The sequence below is a fragment of the Stegodyphus dumicola genome, chromosome 3, assembly GCF_044657685.1.
Source record: "Stegodyphus dumicola isolate Sdum_Otavi_A_Nest chromosome 3, ASM4465768v1".
Classification (NCBI taxonomy): Eukaryota; Metazoa; Arthropoda; class Arachnida; order Araneae; family Eresidae; genus Stegodyphus; species Stegodyphus dumicola.
Window position 1 is genome coordinate 22,939,716 of NC_140770.1, and position 22,673 is coordinate 22,962,388.

Consider the following 22,673-nt stretch of genomic DNA (forward strand, 5'->3'; position numbering starts at 1 on the left):
TTACTTCATATAATGCTTGTAAATCAGCAGCAACTTTAGGAGCACTCATTCTTGGATTTTTTTTAAATATTTCGAACGATAATTCGCTTTATTCCATTGGATAGCTTTGATGGTCGGCCAGGTCTTCTTTTATCCTGAATCATATGATTCTTTTTATATCGTTTAATGATATTGAAAACTGTTGAATGACTGAAGTTAACTGTTTCAGTAGTTTCTCTAATAGATTTTCCAAGTTCAATATGCAAATTAATAACTAATTTTCGAATTCCAGGCAAAGTTTCTTTTCGTTTAGCATTCATGGCTGCACAGAGCTAAAAAACACAAAAATTACAAAACAAACTGGAGAGAAATACTGCAGACGATTTTATAAATTATTGGCAATTGCTTTTGAGTAAAAATAAATACCCCAAAAGATATTTTTATTGCTTACTTCAGACGATTTTTGTTGCATAGTACGTAGTGTCCCATCACTTAAGTGAGCCATTTTCTGCTCCGTTCTAAACAATTGTATTTTTATTAAATTAATATTTTAATATTTTGAGAAAATGTATGTTATGTAATAATTGTTACTAAATTTAAGTATGAAACACACCCACAAAAAATTTTACATGTTTTTTAAATTTATTTTATTGCAGTTTCCTTTTGTAAAGCACAAGTGTCCCATCACTTTTTTGAGACACTGTATATTTATTTAAAACCGTTCTTATGTGAAGCTTGGTAAGATGATAATACTTGCTCTTGCACCGATCTTAAACTGCGCTTTTAAAATATCTTTTGCGTTAACTGCTTTTTTTACTCTAGCACCTATACGAGGTCAAGCTGAACGGGAGTTTAAAGCAAGATGAAACGGTCCAGAAAGAAAAGGTTTTCAAATATTTAAAAGCGCTTTCGAATGAAATATAAACAACCGATTTGTTCAATGACACAAACAAGTGCATTTTATCCTTAGAATTTTACTTCCTGACTGTGAAATAAGAGAAGGAAATAACTTCTCAGACGATGATGGACGACCTACGGAATCGCGCCATGGTTCGTTGTCTCCAAGAGTTGTATGTGACGTTGCGGTGGTAGAATATTTATAGAATCCATCTCAATTTCGTCCAATCCTTTCGTTCTCGTCGATTGAATCGAAATTGGGGAGATTTTACGTGATGTTTGTTGTTGAAGATGATTCCTCTGTTTTTGCGTTTATGGAAACATTAAGCCTGGCGTTCCAAAATACCGGACTTTGCAAGAAGTGGCAACAAATTCGAGTTCAGTGTTCGTTGGACACGACAACAATGAATCTCTTAAGCAAACTGACTGTGCCCGAAACAGTAAGCGTGAATATTCCGGTAGTCAGACGTGTGTATCTCTAAAGATCCAATCGATTAGATTTCATTTGCTTTGGAATCCAACTACTCAAGCATTAAATGCCATGACATTATTTGCATCAAGGTACGGAACAATTAGTTACTTGCGTAAAGTAAGTCCGTTGTTGTTTTTTTATGCATAATTTATTAAGCAATGCGAAAGAATTCTCACTTGCATAGTTTTTAAGATAAATTAAACGCTTGTTTGGTGTATGTTGTAGTTATGCAAATACTTGCTAAGGTTTATGTTATAGAAATGTCTGATTCTGGAGAATTTTACTTTCGAAAATTACCTTTTGGTTTATACAGACCCACCGAGAATATAAGTTTTCATTAACCAAAACTTAACTATTCGTCACCATGACAACAGAAATGTGTCTCTGATATTAAGCAGTTATGAAAGCTAGCTATTTATTTTAGCTTTCCTTAAATATATTTGCTAAAATACTTGTTTTTCCGTTGATCGTAATAAGAATTTCAGAAATTTGTTTTATGTAAACTTTTCATGTCAGCAGCAATTAAGTGAAGAATTTAAATAAAGAAGAGTAAAGGATTGGTTTACTTTATTTCCTTATTCAGGTACTTGTTTCCAGATGTCTTCTAAAGAATACAGTATTGGGGTAGCATGTACATTGATGAAAATGCAAAACTCCTAGATATTTCAGAACTTCCCCAGCTGTCGTAAAGCCTCTAGCAAAAATTATGTTTCCTTGCAATATATCTAGTTTACACATGAAGTGAATCCAATAAAATTATTTTTCCGGTTACAGTCTATGCTATTAAAATCTGTGCGTGCCAGTTTGTGGCATTATCTTCTCTGGAACAGCGGGGAGTTGAATTTCGACAGAGGTATCGCCGGTTATGAAAAATCCCTGAAAAGCCATTTCGACCATTCGCATTTTCGTACGACTTTAATTAGCCGAAATATTAATTAAAAAAAATCTGAAATGTTTCAGATTTTAAATTACGTCCAAAGGGGCGTTTTTTAACATTTTGTGTGTTACCTTTCTTTATTAAATATCATGTTCCTCGCACTTAAACCATAAGATCCAGTGCAACAGCAATATCGCAGAATAGTTTTAAAACGAGCATATCTTTAGAATTTCCGATAATGAGACTCACGCGCTGGAGATAAAAATGTTTTTTCTGCACAATGTTGCCATTGCTCGCTTTGAAATCCTTGAGTTTGTTAATCAAAAATTCGTCAAAGTTTTAAAAAAATAGGAAATTGATCATAAAACAAATTTCAAATTTGGTCTTCCACATGCTCATATTCGTTGGAGGATTACGTTATTCAAAATTCGATGACTCTATGTACCGTAGTTTTATCAATACGAGAAATATACATACATTTGTGCAGATTTTTCATTATTTAATTTCTTCAAATATAATGCAGGACTGTAACATTTTGTGGCAACAGTTTGAAAAGTGAACCGACATTTATGAGTCCGACGCAAAATGCCAAAACGAAACTAATAGTCCTTCGGGATTCAAATCCCTTTGGACTAAAAACTCTGAAATCGCTAATTATCGCCTTCATTTTTCCAAATGGCAACAGTCTAGCACGCTGGAGATAAAATTCTGCTTTATTATGAATAGTGTTGCCACTGCTTGGTTTCAAATCATAGAGATTCTTAATAAAAAATTTGTAAGTTTTACAAAATATGAAATAAAAATAGCGTTGCCAAACAAAAAATATATTATTTCCGATTCCCAAAATTCGTGAGAAGCCATTTCGATTGTTTCCATCTTCGTACGACTTTAATCAGCTGTGATATTAATTAAAAACTCTGAAAACACTAATTTTGTCATTCATTTTTCTGAGTGGCAACAGTTTCGCGTGTTGCACATAAAAATGCCTTATTTCGAAAACTGTTGCCACTGCTCGCTTTCAAATCGTGGAGTTTGTTAATAATAAAAAATTGCAAGTTTTACAAAATAAGAAATAAAAATAGCACTGCCAAACATTAAACATATTAGTCTTATACGAGGTCATATTCTGACGTTGAAGAAAGCCGGCGATTGCATGTGACGTCATTGTATGTCGAAAATGTTTCATTGATGGTCAGCATTTTGAATAAATATCTGCTGTTGGCAACTGTTTTGTTTCAGGTTAGTTAAACTGACACGATATATTAAAGTCACGTAAATTCTTTTATTGATATTAAGAAAAAGCTGTTTCATTACATTAAATTTAAGTCATGACGTCATACGTGATCTGAAATGCTTTTGTTTCCTGGTTTGGCAACAAAAAAATTATTTACGAATTGGTTGTTGCTTGGAAAGAATAAACTAATTTTATATATTTGCTTTTTAAGGGTAAACATAGAACTTAAAAATTTTGCCTTGGCTGTAGTCCGCTCATCTGGAGGGCTTTCCTGCTAGTATAAATTAAACTTGGACTCAGTTTGCAGTAGAACTGGAAATGAAAGTAAAAGGTACCACTATGCTGAATTGAACTTGCAACATTTAACTATTATTTCTTGTATAATAATTTAAAATAAAACAATCTGAAAGCTTTCAGATTCTGCTCTACGCACAAAGGGACTTTTATTAACGTTTTGTGTGTTACCTTTATTTATTAAATACCATGTTCTTCGCACTTAAAAACCATAAAATTCTGTTCAATTGCAATATCGCAAAATTAATTTTAAAATTAGCATAGCTTTAGAATTTCCGATACACTGTCTCGCCCGCGTTAGATCGATGTGTACATGGACAAAGTTAACCCTTTCCGGCACGCTACCTTTTAAAGTTGGAGTTTTGATTATATAAAAAAAAAAAAAAAAAAAAAAAAAAAAAGTAGGCAGTCTAATTAGGCCTAGAGAAGTACACAAGTAAAATTTTGTGAAGATAGCGCTTATCGTTTAATTCTGTGGGTGTGCCCAAAATGGGCACACTGATTGAATAGAGCTTCGAAAAGAGTGCTGAAACGAGCATTATTGTCAATGAACGGACCGATGAGATGCGGAGAAAAACAAAGAATACAGACTCTCAGTTGTCCTAGGTTATCGGTGAGCTCGATCTGGGCACACCTAGAATTCGCCGTTTGATTTTAGGCAAGATTTCAAGGTAAATATTTAAAACTAATATAGAATAAGGAGATTAGCATACAGCCAAAAAATAACATAGAAATTTCTTTTCAAACAATCCTTTTATACCCTAAAAAAATCTGGAAGATTTCTTTGAAAAATGAGAGTCTTAAAAAACTAAACATGGCTAAAATATATGGACTGGTTTGTGTTGAGCTGCCATAAATAAAAAAAAAGGTTCAGAATAACCTATAAATCCTTTTTCATTCAATTTTTCTGTGCGTACAGAAGGAATTTTTAGTTGTGTCCAGACCGGAAACACTGTTCCGCAGAGGGTTAAAGAAGCGCGCAATGCCTAGTTTGTGGGATTCTCTGATTTTTTTTTAAGTGAAAATAGATCGATGTGTACGTGGACAGCGAGTTTCTGCAATTCTTATTTTGGTTTCATGTAGCGGCCATCTTGAAATTGCACTTTCCAGGCGCCGATCATAGCGTCAAAAAAGAATCGCCAAGAAAACAAGAGGCACCCAATTGTAAACCTTTACCCAAAGAAAATTTATTAATAAAAGCTGCTAAATAAGCAAAAAAAGCTGAAAGTCTTTCAGACAGAACAGCTGCTCATTTTGTGGTAGATGACAGAAATATCATCATTTTCAAGAGCTTAAGGGATACTTTTGCTGTTTCGAAAGTTCCGCCTGTTGATTTCGAAACTGAATATAAGAATAATATTTTCGAGGCATTGGTATTTGATACTTTGGAAAATTGCATAAGTGGAGATGTCTGTTCTCTTCCACGGGTTTCCTTTCATCCAGCTACTTTAAAGCCTATAGATTTCTGCGATTGTAAAGAGACTATCGAAAATTGTTTTCATATGGTTGCTTTACAGATGGCAGTAAAACGGACAATAAGTTTGGTCTAGAATTTGTGCTTTTTGAAGACCAATCTGAGGTTTGCTATTTTAAGCATCGCATTCGAAATGAATGCTCAGTTTTTCAAGTAGAACTTCTCTGGACTTAGCTTGTCATCAAGTGGATCAAGAATGATGGGACAGCATCTTCAAGGAACCTTTCTTGCTCTGATTCTCTTTCTTCTTTCCACCTTTTGACAGTATTACCAGCAGGAACAAGTTAGTAATCGAAACTCTATTAACTGGTACATTCGCTTAGAAGTAGGGGAGTTGATGTCCGTTTTGTTTATGTCCGTGGTCATCATTGATTCTATGAAAGTAAAAAGTCTGATTTCTTAGCTAAAAATACTTTAAATTTACCCATTGATATCAAACTTAGCATTCCAAAGAGTTATTGGCAGTCCTCTTGTTATACGAAGCTTTTATATAAGTGGAATGAGGATTATATTTCATCATGTAACGCTGAGGATACCAAAAAGTTTTTTCGTTCTACTGAACATATCCTGCATTCCGAATCTTTCCTCTTTATTAAAGTATCTTCAGATTTTATCTGTCGACGGTAGATTTGTAAGTTACCTGTTTGATTTCAATCAGTTTCAAATAATTTATGTGAGTGTTAAAAAAAAATACATCAAGATGTGGAACATTTAAATTTTTCCTAATATATTTTTAAAAAAAATCAGAGATAGTAATTTATATAAAAAATTAAAATCAATTCCTACTTAGGTCAACAACATTTTTTTTAAATTAAATGAAAATCTTTTTTTAAAAATTACAATTTTTAATTTAAAAAATTTTTAATTAAACATTTTTAAAATGTTCAATATGTGAAAAAACTATTAACATGAAGTGTCATCCACTACAAGTTTAAAAAATGTATTTGAACTTGAGTGGATGAATAAAGAGTATTTTATTAAGGATTGAAAATTTGAACAAGATATAGGGAGTGCGTGAGCTAATAGTAGGAATTTAAAAAGAAGCTTAGCAAATGCAAGATTACCTCAGGTGACATAAGCTATCTATATCTAATACATATAGTCATCATTCTTTACATTTACGAATGACTGGAAATAATTATCTTTTCGGTCTAACAGTTGTTAACAAGTCTGGCAATTCACTTTCATAAAAAAGTTCAGCTAATAAGACCGAAATCTTTGTTTCTTTAAGCTGCGTGATAGAGATGAGATTGGATTTTCATTTAGGATTATTAGCATCGAAGATAAAGAATATTTTGGATTATTTACTGACATGCGTGCTGAAACCTCATTTATTTTTTTGCCTACAGTCAATCTATTTTCCGATTGCTGAAAGTAATAAATATTTGTCGAAGATGAAAGAGATTAAATAAATGTCAATGACATTCTGAGAATCTATCTTTGAAATAATCAAGTACTGCATTCAACTTTTTTTTTCTCCTTAGTCTTTCTTTAATAGTCTCGCTTTTCAAATACTGTCTTTTTTTTTACGTCAAATGTAACTGAAATAAATTGTTTTAATGTTACAAAAAAGTTTCTTTAATAATGTATTATAGCGTAATAATTGGTTTTAATGAAATGTCTGTTGATCGTCTGCACTGTTTTAAATAACACTCTAGCAACACGAAAAAATAGCTGTTGCTTTATTCTTTTTAAAATAACTTCCTTAATGTCAGTGTTTGCTTGGACCAGGAGAGATTAGAAGCTACAACTTTTTAACATTCGATCTTCCTAGGTGGTAGTTTTTAACACTAAATTTGGAAAGGAATATATATGTTAGGGTGAAACACCGAAATCTGGAGAATGGTCCGAATGTACAAGAATGTAATGCAATATTCGATCTTTCACCGACGTATTTGGTGAATGTTGACATTCTCCGGTAAAAGTCGACATTCTCCAATTTTGGTCTTTCACGGTAACATATGTTTATATTCCTCCGCTAGCTTTTGAGTGCTAGGTTCTGAAATTTTTTAAATATTCACATAATTTTTCCCCTTCCTGTATTGTACATAGCTTTTCTGTCTGAGGAGTAATACAATTGGTAAACTATATTCCTTTCATTATTTTAATTTTTGTTCAGTATATTCGTTTCGCATTAGCATTTCATCCATTTGTTTCGCCTTATTATTTAAAAAAAAAAGTATTTGGATACTGTTCTGTTATCGGAAACGGAGTCGTCGCCAAATGTTTCGCTAAATTCGCCAAGAGATTGGTTCATATGAAGTCGCCAATGTTTACTTCTAAAGTAGTTACAATGTTAACTTTTTAAAGAACAAGTTAAAGGAATGCCGTTTCAAAATTGGCAACGAAAATGCAAATTCTAGACATGTATCGGTCATTCGCATTTTTATTATTATTGTATTTACCACGGATTTGAAAATTTGGACTTGCCTAATGATGAAACATTTTCCATACAATTCTTCAGGAATGAGAAATTATTCAGTCTGAAAAAAGATACACGAAAAACCAGAAATGAATTTTTTCTGATTTCCTAGGCAAGTCGTTTAGATTACATTAAAAACTGCTACTTTTGCGAATATCTTACGTCATTTTTCTTCAACTTAACCGTATCGTAAATATTTTCGCGATTTTTATCCGCCCTAATCTGAAAGCTGTCTTCAATGGCGAAATGCCACACTTTGCACTTGTTCTTATATTCACATACTTCATAATTCCGCTAGGTTTCATGGCGACTGTAGTTACTAGCTTCCCTTGTGATTCTGAAATGGCTGTTAACATTTGTGAAAAATCTTTCATAATGAGAATACCCCCGATAGACTTTTAATAAGCAGTGTCCATGTATTTAGCTTATAAACTGCTATTTAATAATTCAATGTTTCTACTGCACTGTAAATTGGTTCGCGTATTATAAAGTCTTTTAGCGTCCTGCGCACAGCCTAGTATGTCTGAATATTCGCTGGTAATCATTACGAGGAATTTAAAACATGATCGAGAAAACTTTTGAAGCTCTCTTAATTTTTACTCTCATTATGAATTGCCCTTTTATAGTTTTATTTACTTATTTCCATTTCATTTGGGCTACCACGTGAAGAAGCATTGGTGGAAAATCTGTGCATGATAATTAGATCTGCGGGAAGAATTAATGACAGGATAATATTGCTCAGGCCTTATCCCAGTCGAACGTACGATTAGAAACAACAGGGTTAAAAGCGCGGTATTTTTTTCAACCCTGTCTACCTTATCCCGGCAAGAGCATTTTAGACGCAAGATTTTAGTGCAAGGTCATATTAAGCTATTGGTACAGCATACTAGAGAGGAGGGACTTCCATACCCAAGCTTAGAGAAGCCCACACACAGCTATGAGGCCCCACACCCTAGAAGCGATCCAAAGAGACATAAACCCCCGGTGAACCCATTGAGATAATTTTGATGCACACAGTGTGGGATTAAAATCACAAGCAATGATGGACGGCTAGCGTCCACCAATAAAGAGAACATAGTAACTTCGTAGACTGTCCTTCAAGTGTTGACCAAGGGGAGCCAAACCCCTAAGGACAATCTTCGATATTAAACCATAGAGCGTCCCCACAAATAAGGGGCAGACAAGACGATACCAATAGGGTCCCTACCAAATCTGTGTAAGTAATGGTTCTAGAATCTAGACACTGTGAAGATCGATTGTTAACCCCAGATGTCGAGTCTGTCTTGGTACAGGTCCTAGCTGGAACGCGGGAAGTTACCCCCCTCCCAATCGACCCCCGGGCGAAAGCTATTGGTACAAATAGCATTCCAAGCTACCGTTGAATATCATTCCAAGCCCATTTCATTAAACATTTGACCCAGGATGTAATCCTCCGGAATATGAATAAATTTCAATGAATTTTGAAATAGCGTATTCAAATTAAGACCTATGGTTCATCTTTCGCTGGACTTTGGAATTCAGCATTTTTAATACAGACAAATTTTGCTTGTGGTAAATATATAATTTGCTTTACGAAATAAGCAAGTTAGAGGTCTTTCGCTCAATTATAAGAGAGTCTACTAGAAGCTAGTAATCAAAACATCCATTTATTTTTCATAACTCTTGCGTTTGGCTTGAAAATATTCCCAGGGAATTAGTCATTTCCGAAGTCTGCTCCAAGGTAAAAGAGCCGAAAACACAAAAGTTGCGTGACGTCACGCTGGATTGCGTCACCGCACGACGGTCACGGTCAACAAAGCCGAGACTTCCGCCTGTCCTTTCACTTTTTTTTTTTTTCTTTTTTATATTTTGAGGTCTTTCCACTTACAGACAGAGTATCAAGAACTACTTCGGCTTTCGAAACGGACTCTTCTTCGGCAAGTAAATGCGTAAGATGCAATCGTGATGTCACAAAAGACCATTTTGTTTTGCGAAATTTGAGGATTTTTGTGACGGCGGATGCAACTGCTTTATGCAATTTCTTTCTGGAAAGCATTTGAGAAACACGCAATACGATTCGCTGAGAAAAGGAATCTGCAAAATGTATTGAGTTGAGGAAACATTTATGCCTGAAGAAGATACATACTCTTTTTTTTTTTTTCCGCTTGGCCACTGGTGCGGTCAGTTATTACGTAGGCGAAGTTGACCGACTCGTTAACTGGTTTATTTACTTGAGTGATTTGGATTTGACATGATTCGACTCTTATGAGGCGAATTAAGTAACATTTTGCTTCAGGTTGTGTGAAAGTAAATAACTTATTTACAAATGCAAGTAAATTAGATTTATAAATTTACGAATAAATTACAGTAAATTTATTACATCACCCTTGTTGTGAACTCAGCTTTATTCTGTTTACGCTATCACTTTTATAATATTTTTTCTGTCTTCTTTCTTTAAAAAATAAATTAAGTAAAAAAAATAATAATAATAAATAAAATAAAAGTTAAAAAAAGCGGAAGGCTTTTAGATTTTATATTATGCCAAATGGGCGTTTTTTAACGTTTTGTGTCTTAAATTTATTTAAATATCATGTTCTTCGCAGTTGAACTATAAAATTCAATTCAACAGCAATATCGCAAAATAATTTAAAAAGAGCATATCTTTAGAAGTTCCGATATTGCCATTGCTCTCTTTGAAATCGTTGAATTTGTTAATCAAACATTCGTGAAGATTTATGAAATTTCAAATAGATAATAAAACAAATTCGAAATTCAATATTCTGGCTTTTAAGTGCTTATGTTCGGTTGGAGGACTACGTTATTCAAAATGTGTTTTTTTCACAATGCGAGAAACATTCATGCAGATTCTTCGTTATTTAGTTTCCTTAAATGTAGTACATGGCGATAATATTTGGTGGCAGCAGTTAGAAAAGTGAATCAAAACTGAAGGTAAAAAGAAGCAAAATGCTGTTTTGAAACTAATAGCCCTTTGGATCTAACGCCCCTTTGGGCTAAAAAATTATTCAAGGGAAGTAAAACGAAATTAACCATTAAAATTAATTTTCTAATTTTAATTTAAAAAACAAGTAATAAAAAAAAATTTTTTTTAAAGTGAATTCCTGCTTAGGTCAACAAAGAAAAATTTTTAAAATACCAAAAAAAAAAAAAAAAAAAAAAAAAAAAAAAAAAAAAAATTTAATATCTAAAAAATTATTCAAGAGAAGTGAAACGAAATTCACCATTAAAATTAATTTCTAATTTTAATTTAAAAAACAAGTAATATAAAATTTTTTTTTTAAAGTCAATTCCTGCTTAGGTCAACAAAGAAAAATTTTTAAAATACCAAAAAAAAAATTTAATATGTGAAAAAACTCTATTAACATCAAGTGTCATCCATTACAAGTTTTAAGAAATGCATTTGAACTTGAGTAGATGAATAAAAAGCATTTTATTAACGAATGCAAATTAATAATGAATTAAATAAAAGAAATTTTTAAAGTGAATTCCTACTTAGGTCAACAACGGAAAATTTTAAAAAAAAATTAAATTAAATAAAATCAAAATTTTTAATGTGTGAAAAAACTGTATTAACATGAAGTGTCATCCACTAAAAGTTTAAAAAATGTATTTGAACTTGAGTGGATGAATAAAAAGCATTTTATTAACGAATGCAAATTAATAATGAATTAAATAAAAGAAATTTTTAAAGTGAATTACTACTTAGGTCAACAACAGAAAATACAAAAAAAAATTTTTTAAATTAAAAAAATAAATCAAAATTTTTAATATGTGAAAAAACTGTATTAACATGAAGTGTCATCCACTACAAGTTTAAAAAATGTATTTGAACTTGAGTGGATGAATAAAAAATATTTTATTAACGATTGAAAATTTGAACAAGATATAGGGAGAGTGTCAGCTAAGAGTAGGAATTGAATAAGGTTATCTAGATTGGTTTCAAACCATATATCGTGTTTAGGTTTGAAGTATGAATAATAAACTGTAAACTAACAGGCTGCCTTTTTTCACATAGACAATATTTAAAACATTTTTTTAAATCATAAATGAGACTTGGAAGCATTTTTATTGATTATTATGCTTGATTTAATAGTATTATGCGCAATTATTCGCTTCAGTATCAAATCTCTTAGCGACAAAGAAACTTTTCAGAATTCTGGAGTTAGAAGGAATTTTAAGTATAACTATGAACGGACTGGAAACTGCTGAAAGCACATTTATTAACATAAATACATTGACAACTGGAAAGGTAAGAAGTGTTGTATGTGTTAATGAAAGTATTTTTTGCATTGATGTAGACGTTAAGAAGCTTCAACAAATTAAAAATACATTTTTTAAATTTAAAACAACGTAAGAAATTACTGAAGGAAACTAGAATTCTTAACAGATAAAATATAAAGAAAGAAGCGTGAATAATAATAATAATCATACCATAATCACTTCTCAGAGTATGATTATGGTAAGGGTTATGTTAGCTTATTTGAATATGGCAATGCACATGAGGGCGATCAGCCTAAAGGAAGGGATGCTTGCATAGAAGACATTCTAAGTGAAACAAGCTTCAACTCGGAAAAAAAAAAAAAAAAAAAAAAAAAAAAAAAGACTAATGTTCTTTTGGGCTAAAAATATTTAAAAACAGGATATCTTTAGAATTTCCGATGAACAGTCTCGCGCGCTGGAGATAAAAATATTTTTTCCTGTGCAGTGTTGCCAATGCTCGCTTTGAAATCCAGTTTAGGGAGTTTGTTAAACAAATATTCGTTAAAGTTTAAAAAATATGAAATAGGCGATACAACAAATTCGAAATTTAAAAGTCAGTCTTCCAGGTGCCCATATTTGGGTGGAGGACTACTCTATTCAAAATTTGATGGCTGGTGGGCGGAATGCATGCGAGCAATATGCATGCATTCCGCCCACCAGCAGCCGATCGATAAAGTCGCTGAATACTGGTAGCTTGGTCCGAGGTTCGAATCCCGCGCTGACTGCATCAGCGTTTCCGTGGTTTTTCTCATGCGTAACGTGTATAGAGCCAGTTTTCCTTATAAAGTCCTTCACGGAGGCATCCTTACCTTAGATGGATAGCCCTCGAGTACTTTGCTGTAGTCAAATAAACCAAATCATACATGCATTCATGCAGATTCTTCATGATTTAATTTCTTTAAATATAATGCAGGGCGATAATATTTGGTGGCAACAATTTCGAAAGTGAAACGGACATTTATAGTGAACCGGCGCAATGGCTTTTTGAGAGTAATAGCCCCTTCTGGGCTAACGCCTGTTTGGGATAAAAAAAATTAGCTAGTAGAACAATTTATATGAGTTTTACTGTATTTAGATACATTTTTAAAGATTTTGCTTAACAAACAAATTTGAAAATTTTCCTTACAACGTTACTTCCATAAATAATTTTAAAGCGTTACATAGTTAACTTAAGTGCTTAATTGCGCAGCTATTTAAATTACTGAGAACGTGATATTTAGAAATGCATTAAATTTTTTAAGTTATCTTTTACGCAATGTAAATTTCTATGTTAGAATAAAAAAATAGTTTTGAATAAGGTGATGCAAATTCAAAATGCTTCTATAAAAAGAAAGAAGATTTTTATATGTACTTATGTGCGTCATCATGTATCTGAAATGTATTCTTTTAAGTCATTCAATCATTCCAAAAATATATTTTTAAGCGTAAAAAATTATTTTTTCCTTCATTTTAACTATAATATGTAACTTATGTAAATTTCTTTTTAAATAAATTGCAGGTTTTGAGGTTTACGTGGTTTTCCTCGTGTGTAACCTGGATATGAGGCAGGTATACCCTTGAAAAGACCTCCACGGGGTACTCACCATTTCCGTTGAGTGTCTAATGGCAAAGCACGTAAAAAAAAAAAGAAGAAAAAAAAAAAAAATCTGAAATGTTTCAGATTTTAAATTACGTCCAAAGGGGCGTTTTTTAATATTTTGTGTGTTACCTTTCTTTATTAAATATCATGTTCCTCGCACTTAAACCATAAGATCCAGTGCAACAGCAATATCGCAAAATAGTTTTAAAACGAGCATATCTTTAGAATTTCCGATATAGAGACTCACGCGCTGGAGATAAAAATGTTTTTTCTGCACAACGTTGCCATTGCTCGCTTTGAAATCCTTGAGTTTGTTAATCAAAAATTCGTTAAAGTTTTAAAAAATAGGAAATCGATCATAAAACAAATTTCAAATTTCAAATTTGGTCTTCTGCATGCTCATATTCGTTGGAGGATTACGTTATTCAAAATTCGATGACTCTATGTACCGTTGTTTTATCACAATACGAGAAATATACATACATTTATGCAGATTTTTCATTATTTAATTTCTTCAAATATAATGCAGGACTCTAACATTTTGTGGCAACAGTTTGAAAAGTGAACCGACATTTATGAGTCCGACGCAAAATGCCAAAACGAAACTAATAGTCCTTCGGGATTCAAATCCCTTTGGACTAAAAAAAAAAAAAAAAGAGAGAGAGAGAGAGAATAGTACCATTTATATATGTATAAGCTGCGATTCGCTTAAATCAGCTTTTTTTCAGTTAACTCTTGTTTTTTTTTTTTTTTTTTTTTTTTTTTTTCCAGGCGGCAACCAATTTTAGAATTATAGAATGTTCTGCGGGCCACATTACTTTTGCTATTTTTCAAAAAACTATTTATGTTACTATCAATAAGCTTATATTTTTAAAATATCATTAGCCAAAATTCATTTACTTTTATGCCTACCAGCGGCCGAGCGGTAAAGACGCTGAACACTGGTAGTTCCGTCCGAGGTTCGAATCCCGCTAACGGACTGGCTGCATGGGCGTTTTCGTGGTTTTCCCCAATGTGTAACGTGTATACGTGGCAGTTTTCCTTAGAAAGTCCTCCACAAATGCATCCTTCCCATTAGGCAGATAGCCCTCGTGTGCTTTGCCATAATTGAATAATCCAGTCCATAATCCATTTAATTTTATATGGGTTATTCAGGAGTTAAAATAATGTAAGAAAATTTTTATTCCCTTTTAATAGTTCAAGGTTATGTGAATATGGAAATTCTTTGTCTTACTAACTAAAAAAAAAAAAAAAAAAAAAAATTTAGACTTACAATAATGATATGGATAAGCCTCGCGATTCTTGCATAGTTGTTCTGTGTTTGAATGTAGGCTGGTAAGAAGCACTACAGTCAGAGTGCTTTAAATCCCTCGTTTGTTTCTAAGACTTGAGTTTGAAAGTCTGTAGATAGGGTAACTGATAATAAATTTCGTAACGTCAGTGCTGGGAGAACAAGTGATAAAGGACTGCCATGTGTAATTTCCTAATTTCGAGGTTTTCAGTTATTGTATGATATATGCAGTTAATTTAAATATTTTTTTTTTTTTTTTTTTTTTTTTTTTTTTTTTTTTTTTTTTTTTGGGAAACCTAGATGGACCATAAGCTTCAACGGAATAAGAAACGATAATTTAAATCCTAGTTTTGTAATGTGAGTGTTATCGCTCACCACGCCTAACAGGAGGGATGCCTTCGTGGGGGATTTTTTTAGGGAAATTTGTTCTTATTCATAATACACATAGTAAAAACCACAAAAATCAACCGTGCAGCTAACCCGTTTGAACCCAAACAGGTCGAACTACCAGTATTCAAAGATCTTAAAATATATCAGTCGGTTCTTCCTATATGCTCCAATTTTGTGCTGATATATAAATTTGTTTCGTGATTGAAGTATTGCTATAAAATGAATTGTAGATATTTTAATTCTCCAGCAGGTACTAGTTAAAAACTTCGAGCTCCGAAGAACATTAAAATAGCTTTGATAGAACTTGCACTCAAAACTCGAATTTGTTTTTATTAATTTCGTTTCTTGAAAGGTGACGGAAAATTTTTAGTTTTCATTTCTCATGTTTCGTTTCAAAATATCAGTTTATAAATTTGTGTTGCGATTTGAATGAAGACTAAAAACATTTCGGCTTCCGTATGATTAGAGTCGCATTAAAATGCTTAAAGCAGTGAAAATTCGTTTTGATTAAATGAGTATATCTGCCGACATCCTATATTTTTTAAACCATTCCAAACGTAATCGCTTTCGGCTCACAAAAGAGACATTCTTTGGCATGCAACAAAGATAACTTCTGTTTACAAAGGTAAGGCATTATTTATTACCTATATTCATCAAATTTGTATATTTTAAAATCACTAGTTATTTGCTACGAGCAATATGCACTGCTTAGGTCACTGAGTACTCTTCCTCATCGTTATTCTTTAAGCTTGGCTTTGATATACGTTTTCAGCTATTTCCCTGCCTTTGACAGTTCAGAACTCATTGACCCCATGTGGAACTATCAGCACACAATCAAAACTTCAAGGTCCATTTGCTTTCAAATTACATCAGTATTCGAGCCGCGGACTTCTTTTATGTACACAACGAAATTCTTTTTCGATGAGGCTCAGCTGCTAGCTGCGTTTTCTGCTATCTCAAGTTAAGTACTGGTTTTAGTTTCATTTTGCAAGTCACGTACCTTTTGCAAATAAAGTGCTAGTTTTATCTTATATACAAGTTCAGATTTTTTCTTAATAGGGCACTAAACATTTCTACCAGTTTCGTGTCTTCTTTATGGCAATCGTCGTTTACAAACTTTAAATATTCCATCTGAGTTGTTTCAGGACTGCTTTCAACAAAAATGACGTATTAAATGTCTAACAATAGGAAATTTTTTTCACATTTTTTAAAAAGATTATTCAAAAAAAAATGTTAGTAAATTTTTTTTTAATTATACGTTTCATATATATATGTATGTATGTGATGTACCAGCTTTTGTCAGGAATAAATAGATTGCTGAAGAATCATAAATGTAGTCGCAGCTTAAATTATCAGACGATAAATTTAAAAAACGGGATCCATTTTTAATTGGTCAGGAGAAATAGCAGTTACAAAATCAGATATCAGGAGTAAATAAAAAAAAATTACTAATAACTTTTTGTATTAAGTTCACTGCATCGTTATATTTAAGAAAAAGCCCCAGATATTCTTTTGCGAGTCCTTTTATAGCGTCTGGAAAGGCGGAGCTTCCAAGAAATGACGTCAGCCTCGTCAGCCAATCCAGTTCGCTTTAAATATTTCCAGAACATTCTATAACTGTACGTGTAGAGAAAGGCGGGAAAAACAACTTGACTACGGGGCTGTGGATTTAATTCCACGTACTTTCAAATAAGAGAACGTCGCCATTAAAAAATGAAAAGAACATACAGTTAGAATTTTAAGTGTATTCTTGACTATGGAATTTTATTATTACATATATATATAAAGAAAAATAAAAAGTATGTTAAAGATTAAATTAGCTGCGTACATTAGTTTCCCTTCTGTATTCTAAAACTAGCAACGTATATTTGCATTGCATCATTTCCAGACTAGTCTATGTCATATGACTCTTACATAATTATGGCAATGTTGATGGATTAAAACTCAAGCAGCCAATAGTAATTTTATAGCAATATTAACTATCTAATCAAATTGCATTGAGAACCAAAACTAACTCAGTCTGAATTGAGATTTCACCCTGAACATAAAGCACTTGCTTTCTGTGCTTTGATCTTGCTGTACTGCAGTCTATCTGTCTACTCCTTCTTTCTTACTGCAAATTTATCTATAATGTATTTTTTTTTTTTTTTTTTGAATGGACACAATTAATGTGCCAACTTGGTTGTGGCTGTTTACTGAAATAAAAGCTAAATTAAATCTCGACTGCCAAATTTCTTATTCATTGTGGATCGGCGTTTCAGCATTCTACGGCATCAAAATTATTGCTGTTCATTACGGATTCAACCGCCTGCGTTCTACTACAGAATCTATTACATATATATGCAAATTTTAATTTTTAATTTCGATTATCTCCTAGGAAATAAAGAAAAAAAATTATTGTAATAAGAAATTTATAAATCAGTTCCTCAGAAAATTGAGATTAAACTATGGAAAATAAAACTTAGTATTAAATTAATAATGACACAAAATTCATTAATAATCAATATTTATATATTGATTATTAATTAAAATATATAAATTAATTAACAGAATTAAGTCGAATTAATAATAACACAAAACACACATAAAAAAAAACCACAAATTAAAAGAAAATTATTGTTTAATCCTATGGAAGAACGCCGACCCCTCAAGGGAAATCAGTTTTCCCCCACAAAATCACTAATCCCTAATTGTAGGGAATGATCCCATTTCGCCTCTTTTCTGTATATGAATGAAATCTTCTTCAAACTGAGAAAAAAAGGGGGGGAGTATGTGTAAAATTTTGGATTGAAATCGATCAATTTCAAACACACGAAAGAAATCCCCCGACGCGATTTACAATAAGCCAAGAAAATTTAAAAATAACGGATATAGTTTGCATCATATATCCTAAAATAAATATTTGGCCTCTTTTCAAGTAAGAACGATAGAAAAGTATTTGTACACCTATTTTCTACACCTTTTTCAAAAAATATGCTCTGAGGCAAAATGGTAACTACCTCGCCTGGAAAATAGTTTCACGGTCATTACGTCACTCTAACCAGGGAATTGAATTTCTGTTTGGATGTCAAGTAACCCGCGACAAAGGATATGCACTGAAGTGACAAAAGTCATGGGATAGCAGTATGCAAATATACAGATGGCAGTAGTATCGCGTAGAAAATGTATAAATGTGAAGTGCTTTGGCAGGGCTTTCATTTGTGTTCAAGTTATTCATGTGAAGAGGCTTTGACGTGATTATGGCCCCACGACGAAAATTAACAGACTTTGAACGCGGAATGGTAGTTGGAGCTACACGTATGGATCATTCCATTTCGGATATCGTTAGGGAATTCAACATTCCGAGATCCACAGTGTCAAGAGTGAGCCGAGAGTATCTAATTTCAGGCATAACATCCCATCATGGACAGCGCAGTGGCCGACCACCTGCACTTAACGACCGAGACCAGCGACGTCTGCGTAGAGTTGTCAATGTTCACAGACAAGCAACACTGCGTTCAATAACCGCAGAAATCAATGTGGGACGTACGACGGACGTGTCCGATAGGACAGTGCGGCGAAATTTGTCTTCCTTGGGCTAGGCCAGCAGAAGACCGACTCGAGTGCCCTTACTGACAGCACGACATCGCCTGCCGCGACTCTCGTGGGCTCGTGAGCATATCGGTTGGTCCCTAAACCGTGGCTTGGTCAGATGAGTCACGATTTCAGTTGGTAAGAGCTGATGGTAGGGTTTGAGTGTGGCGCAGACCCCACGAAGCCATGGACCCAAGTTGTCAACAAGGCACTGTTCAAGCTGGTGGTGGTTCCATAATGGTCTGGGCTGTTTTTACATGGCATGGACTCGGTCGTCTGGTGCAACTGAACCGATCATTGACTGGAAATGGATACCTTCAGATCACTTACAGCCATTCATGGACTTCACGTACTCAAACAACGATGGGATTTTTATGGATGACAATGCGCCATGTCACCGGGCCACAATTGTTCGCGATTGGTTAGAAGAACATTCTGGACAGTTCCAGCGAATGATCTGGCCACCTAAATCGCCCGACATGAATCCCATCGAACATTCATGGGACATCATCGAGAGGTCAGTTCGTGCCCAAAACCCTGCACCGTCAACACTTTCACAATTATGGATGTCTATAGAGGCAGCATGGCTTCCAACGACTGCAGGGGACTTCCAACGACTTGTTGAGTCCATGCCACGTCGAGTTGCTGCACTTCGCCGGGCAAAAGGAAGACCGACAAAATATTAGGAGTTATCCCATGACTTTTGTCATTTCAGTGTATATCAGCGATCGCAGTGATTTGAGGCGAGAACTATTTTTTGCTGATCGTTTAAAACGTGTCTGTAATTTCTAAATTAAAGAACGAGAACTCGTAGATGAAGAATTGGGAGCAGTTTTAGAAGGCGCGAAAATTGTTGACCTTAATTACCTAATACAGAGTAGTAATTTTTCTCTAATTCCAGAACTAGTCAAAACCAGGCCTGAAGTAATGAAAAATTAGTGCATACACTGGTTGTGGATGCCAATACAATATAGTGAACGGAATTTTTTTCCCCAAAATTTAATTTAGATTTTTTTTAACTTGCCGTTGAATCGATTTGTTTGCATATATATATTCCATTTAACAAACAACAATAATAATAATAATAATAATAATCTTAGAAATTTATTGTTTGCACCAACGGATAGAGCGGGAAAAAAATATTTTAAATGGAATTTATCTGAAATTTTAGAGTTAGGTTGTAGAGACATTAGGTATTTTTTGGAAGCAAGCAAAATGAAAAATATGCAACGCCTTCGCCGGGAATCGAACCACGGACCTCTCAGTTACGCGCTGAGCGTGCAGACCATCACACCACGAAGGCATGCCAAGAAAGCGGCAAAAATACCTTTTATATTCTCCCATTTCAAGGGTGACTATGGTGTTTAGGGGACCCAATCGCCAAATCCTGGGTGAGGAGAATCATCATCCAACAAACACCCTTTTAGTTCGAGCGTCAGTGTAGAGGATCTCTCAATTACGCGCTGAGCGTGCAGACCACCGCACCACGAAGGCATGCCAAGAAGGCGGGAGAAATACCCTATAAGGTTCTGATTCTTTTGGGAAAATCGCTGGAATTTTTTTTTCCATCATTTGACGTAAAGTGTTATTGGAAGTAAGTAAAAGTGATTATTTATTGTTGAAAAAGCATTTTTCGTTTGAAATGACATTGAAATTTAAAAAATTAAAATTTAAAAAAATTTTTTGTTTAATAAAATAAACTTTAATTTATTTTGATGTCTGAATCATGAACCATGAGTGTGTGATCAACCAGCGCACGAGGTACTAAGTCGTGCACTCATTATGAACTGCGTAAACCAATCATATTGCTCGATGTTTGTATTTCAATAAGACTAAAAAACCGTCGAATCGAGAAATGAGGAGTTTGGAAAAACAAAAAGATAAGAGAGATCAAAAGTTTCTTCAAAATGAAAGCAAAAACTTTCATCAATGGCAATGGAACCAGGAGAAAAAAGTTAAGGTATCTGCCTACGTTAAAAAAACGATTTCGGCGAAAAAATTCGATTTTTTTTATTGCCCAATTTGAAAGGTCAATTTTGTAGGATTCCGAAAATGGTTCATTTTTACGTTTGTGATAATTAGAAGAGAAGGTATAGCCAATTAACTGCACTGGAAGTGAAAGCAGAAAGACCGGAAGTGCCATTTAAAAGGCTCAACTTAAAGGTAAACAATGTTGTTATCCGTGTTTTTTTTTTAACTGTTTGTGTGTAAAATTGTGCTAAAACATTTCATTTTAATTCTGGGTACTTTTTTTTGTTTCTGGCAATAATTATTTGCCTTAATTCTTTGAACTGGGACTGGCAACATTGCGGTTTTTTGAACTGGGTCTGGCAACATTGCGATTAGGTATAAAGACTATGTTGTTGGGTGCATATATAGCCGTTTTAATTTTTAATTCAGGGTATCTTGGATTACTTCCTGTGTTTGAATATTTAGGCATATCAATTGAACAAGAAATGATTAAAAATTACTTTGGAATTGATAACGAAAGAATAAAGAACTCGAAAATTCATTCGTCGCTCGTTTCGAAAATAGCCAGAAAAAAATTAAAATCAAATAGGAAATCAAAATTACTTAAGTATAAAGATATGGAGGGTGTGATGTACAAATGTGGAGAATTTTAAGTGTGTAAATACAACAGAACAGTTTTTCTGTTCATGTGAAATCTTTAAATGCGTTTTCTGAAAAACTAATTTTTCTAGTGTTTTTACATACAAGAAATGTAATTACTCAAAATGTTCTAAAGATATCTCTATTAAATTTCACTAAAATGTTTTCTATATTATTTATTAGGTTTTAAGCTAAAATCTAAGTAATATTTATTAATTTGATTGTTTTATAAGTATTTCTATATAAAACGATAAGAAATATTTTACAAAAAACTGTGTTTTTTCATGTAATTACACATATTTTAGTAAATTTTAGAAATATCATATACATTTTAGTTCATAACACAGATAAGTGTCGTAGTAGTATACAGTATAAAAAAAATTGAAATATATGCTGTGAGAAAAAATATACGGCATTTAACGTAAGTGTTAAATTCTCCTAAAAATTTGCATAAAATTGCATATATTTAAAAAATTTATAAAAATATTCCTAAAAATTTACCTATTTTCATGATTTGATATCATATTTTGACTAAATAAATATATATTTCATCAGAATTCTGTGTTTTTAAAAAAAGTGCTCCGAACGTAGGCAGATACCTTAAGAGAAAGGAATGGGGTGTTTGCGGAAGAGGAATCGTTTGGCAGTGCGTGGGTCGATGACTGCATAGTTAATTGGCAGAGACACCGAAAGTCTCAATTGACTGAGAAGGATTCCCCAGTTTTTCTTCCTTTTTGCTTTTTCTGCTTCTTCTCATTAAGGGTAGGAATATTCCTCAAGCTTGAATCGTATCGCGTCATTTATCATGTGACCTCTCTATCTTTTAGATCACCTGCCACAGGTCATTGAAAGTTAAACATTTTTTATTTATGAAGCAGTTTTTATTTCATTACTACAACAATGCTATAAATCACACTTTCCCAAACTTTTGTCGTCTGAGCGCCTCTTTCTTAGGCTTCATTTGCTCAATGCCCCCTTGCAGTTTGCTTAGCGACTTGCCTGTAATCTTGTGACAATGATATATTAGATGCCTTTTGAATATGGACTCTCCCAGGGGTTCCCAATGAGGTCGGTTTTGAACTCTTGGAGGTCGTTTACATTTTAAAGAGGATCAATGGTGATAAAGGGGTAGATTGTGGCTCAATAGTCGATTATGCATCGGCAATCAATCAGCATAATCAAGATACCACTGATTACAAACATTTATTAATAAAAATTGATAATTTATTGTTTATTGATACAAAGCTGTATCGTGTAATAAGGAAGAAATTATATAAAATAAAAATATTAAAAATCTGAAACCTTTCAGATTTTTTTAGTCCAA

The 22,673-nt window shown here is 33.2% G+C and overlaps 1 protein-coding gene across 3 annotated transcripts in view; it reads left to right on the top strand.

The window, feature by feature from the left end:
• Nucleotides 1–22,673, top strand: part of LOC118183464 (uncharacterized) — a 194,202-nt gene that overhangs the window by 66,974 nt on the left and 104,555 nt on the right. The window contains exon 1 of one of the 3 annotated variants that reach the window (XM_085812643.1): nucleotides 1,350–1,465. The exons of the other annotated variants lie outside the window; for them this stretch is intronic. Within the exon in view, the coding sequence (XP_085668769.1) occupies nucleotides 1,418–1,465 (48 nt within the window). The 5' untranslated portion in view covers nucleotides 1,350–1,417. Of the gene's footprint in view, nucleotides 1–1,349; nucleotides 1,466–22,673 lie in introns of those variants that run through there. 3 annotated transcript variants of the gene reach the window in all.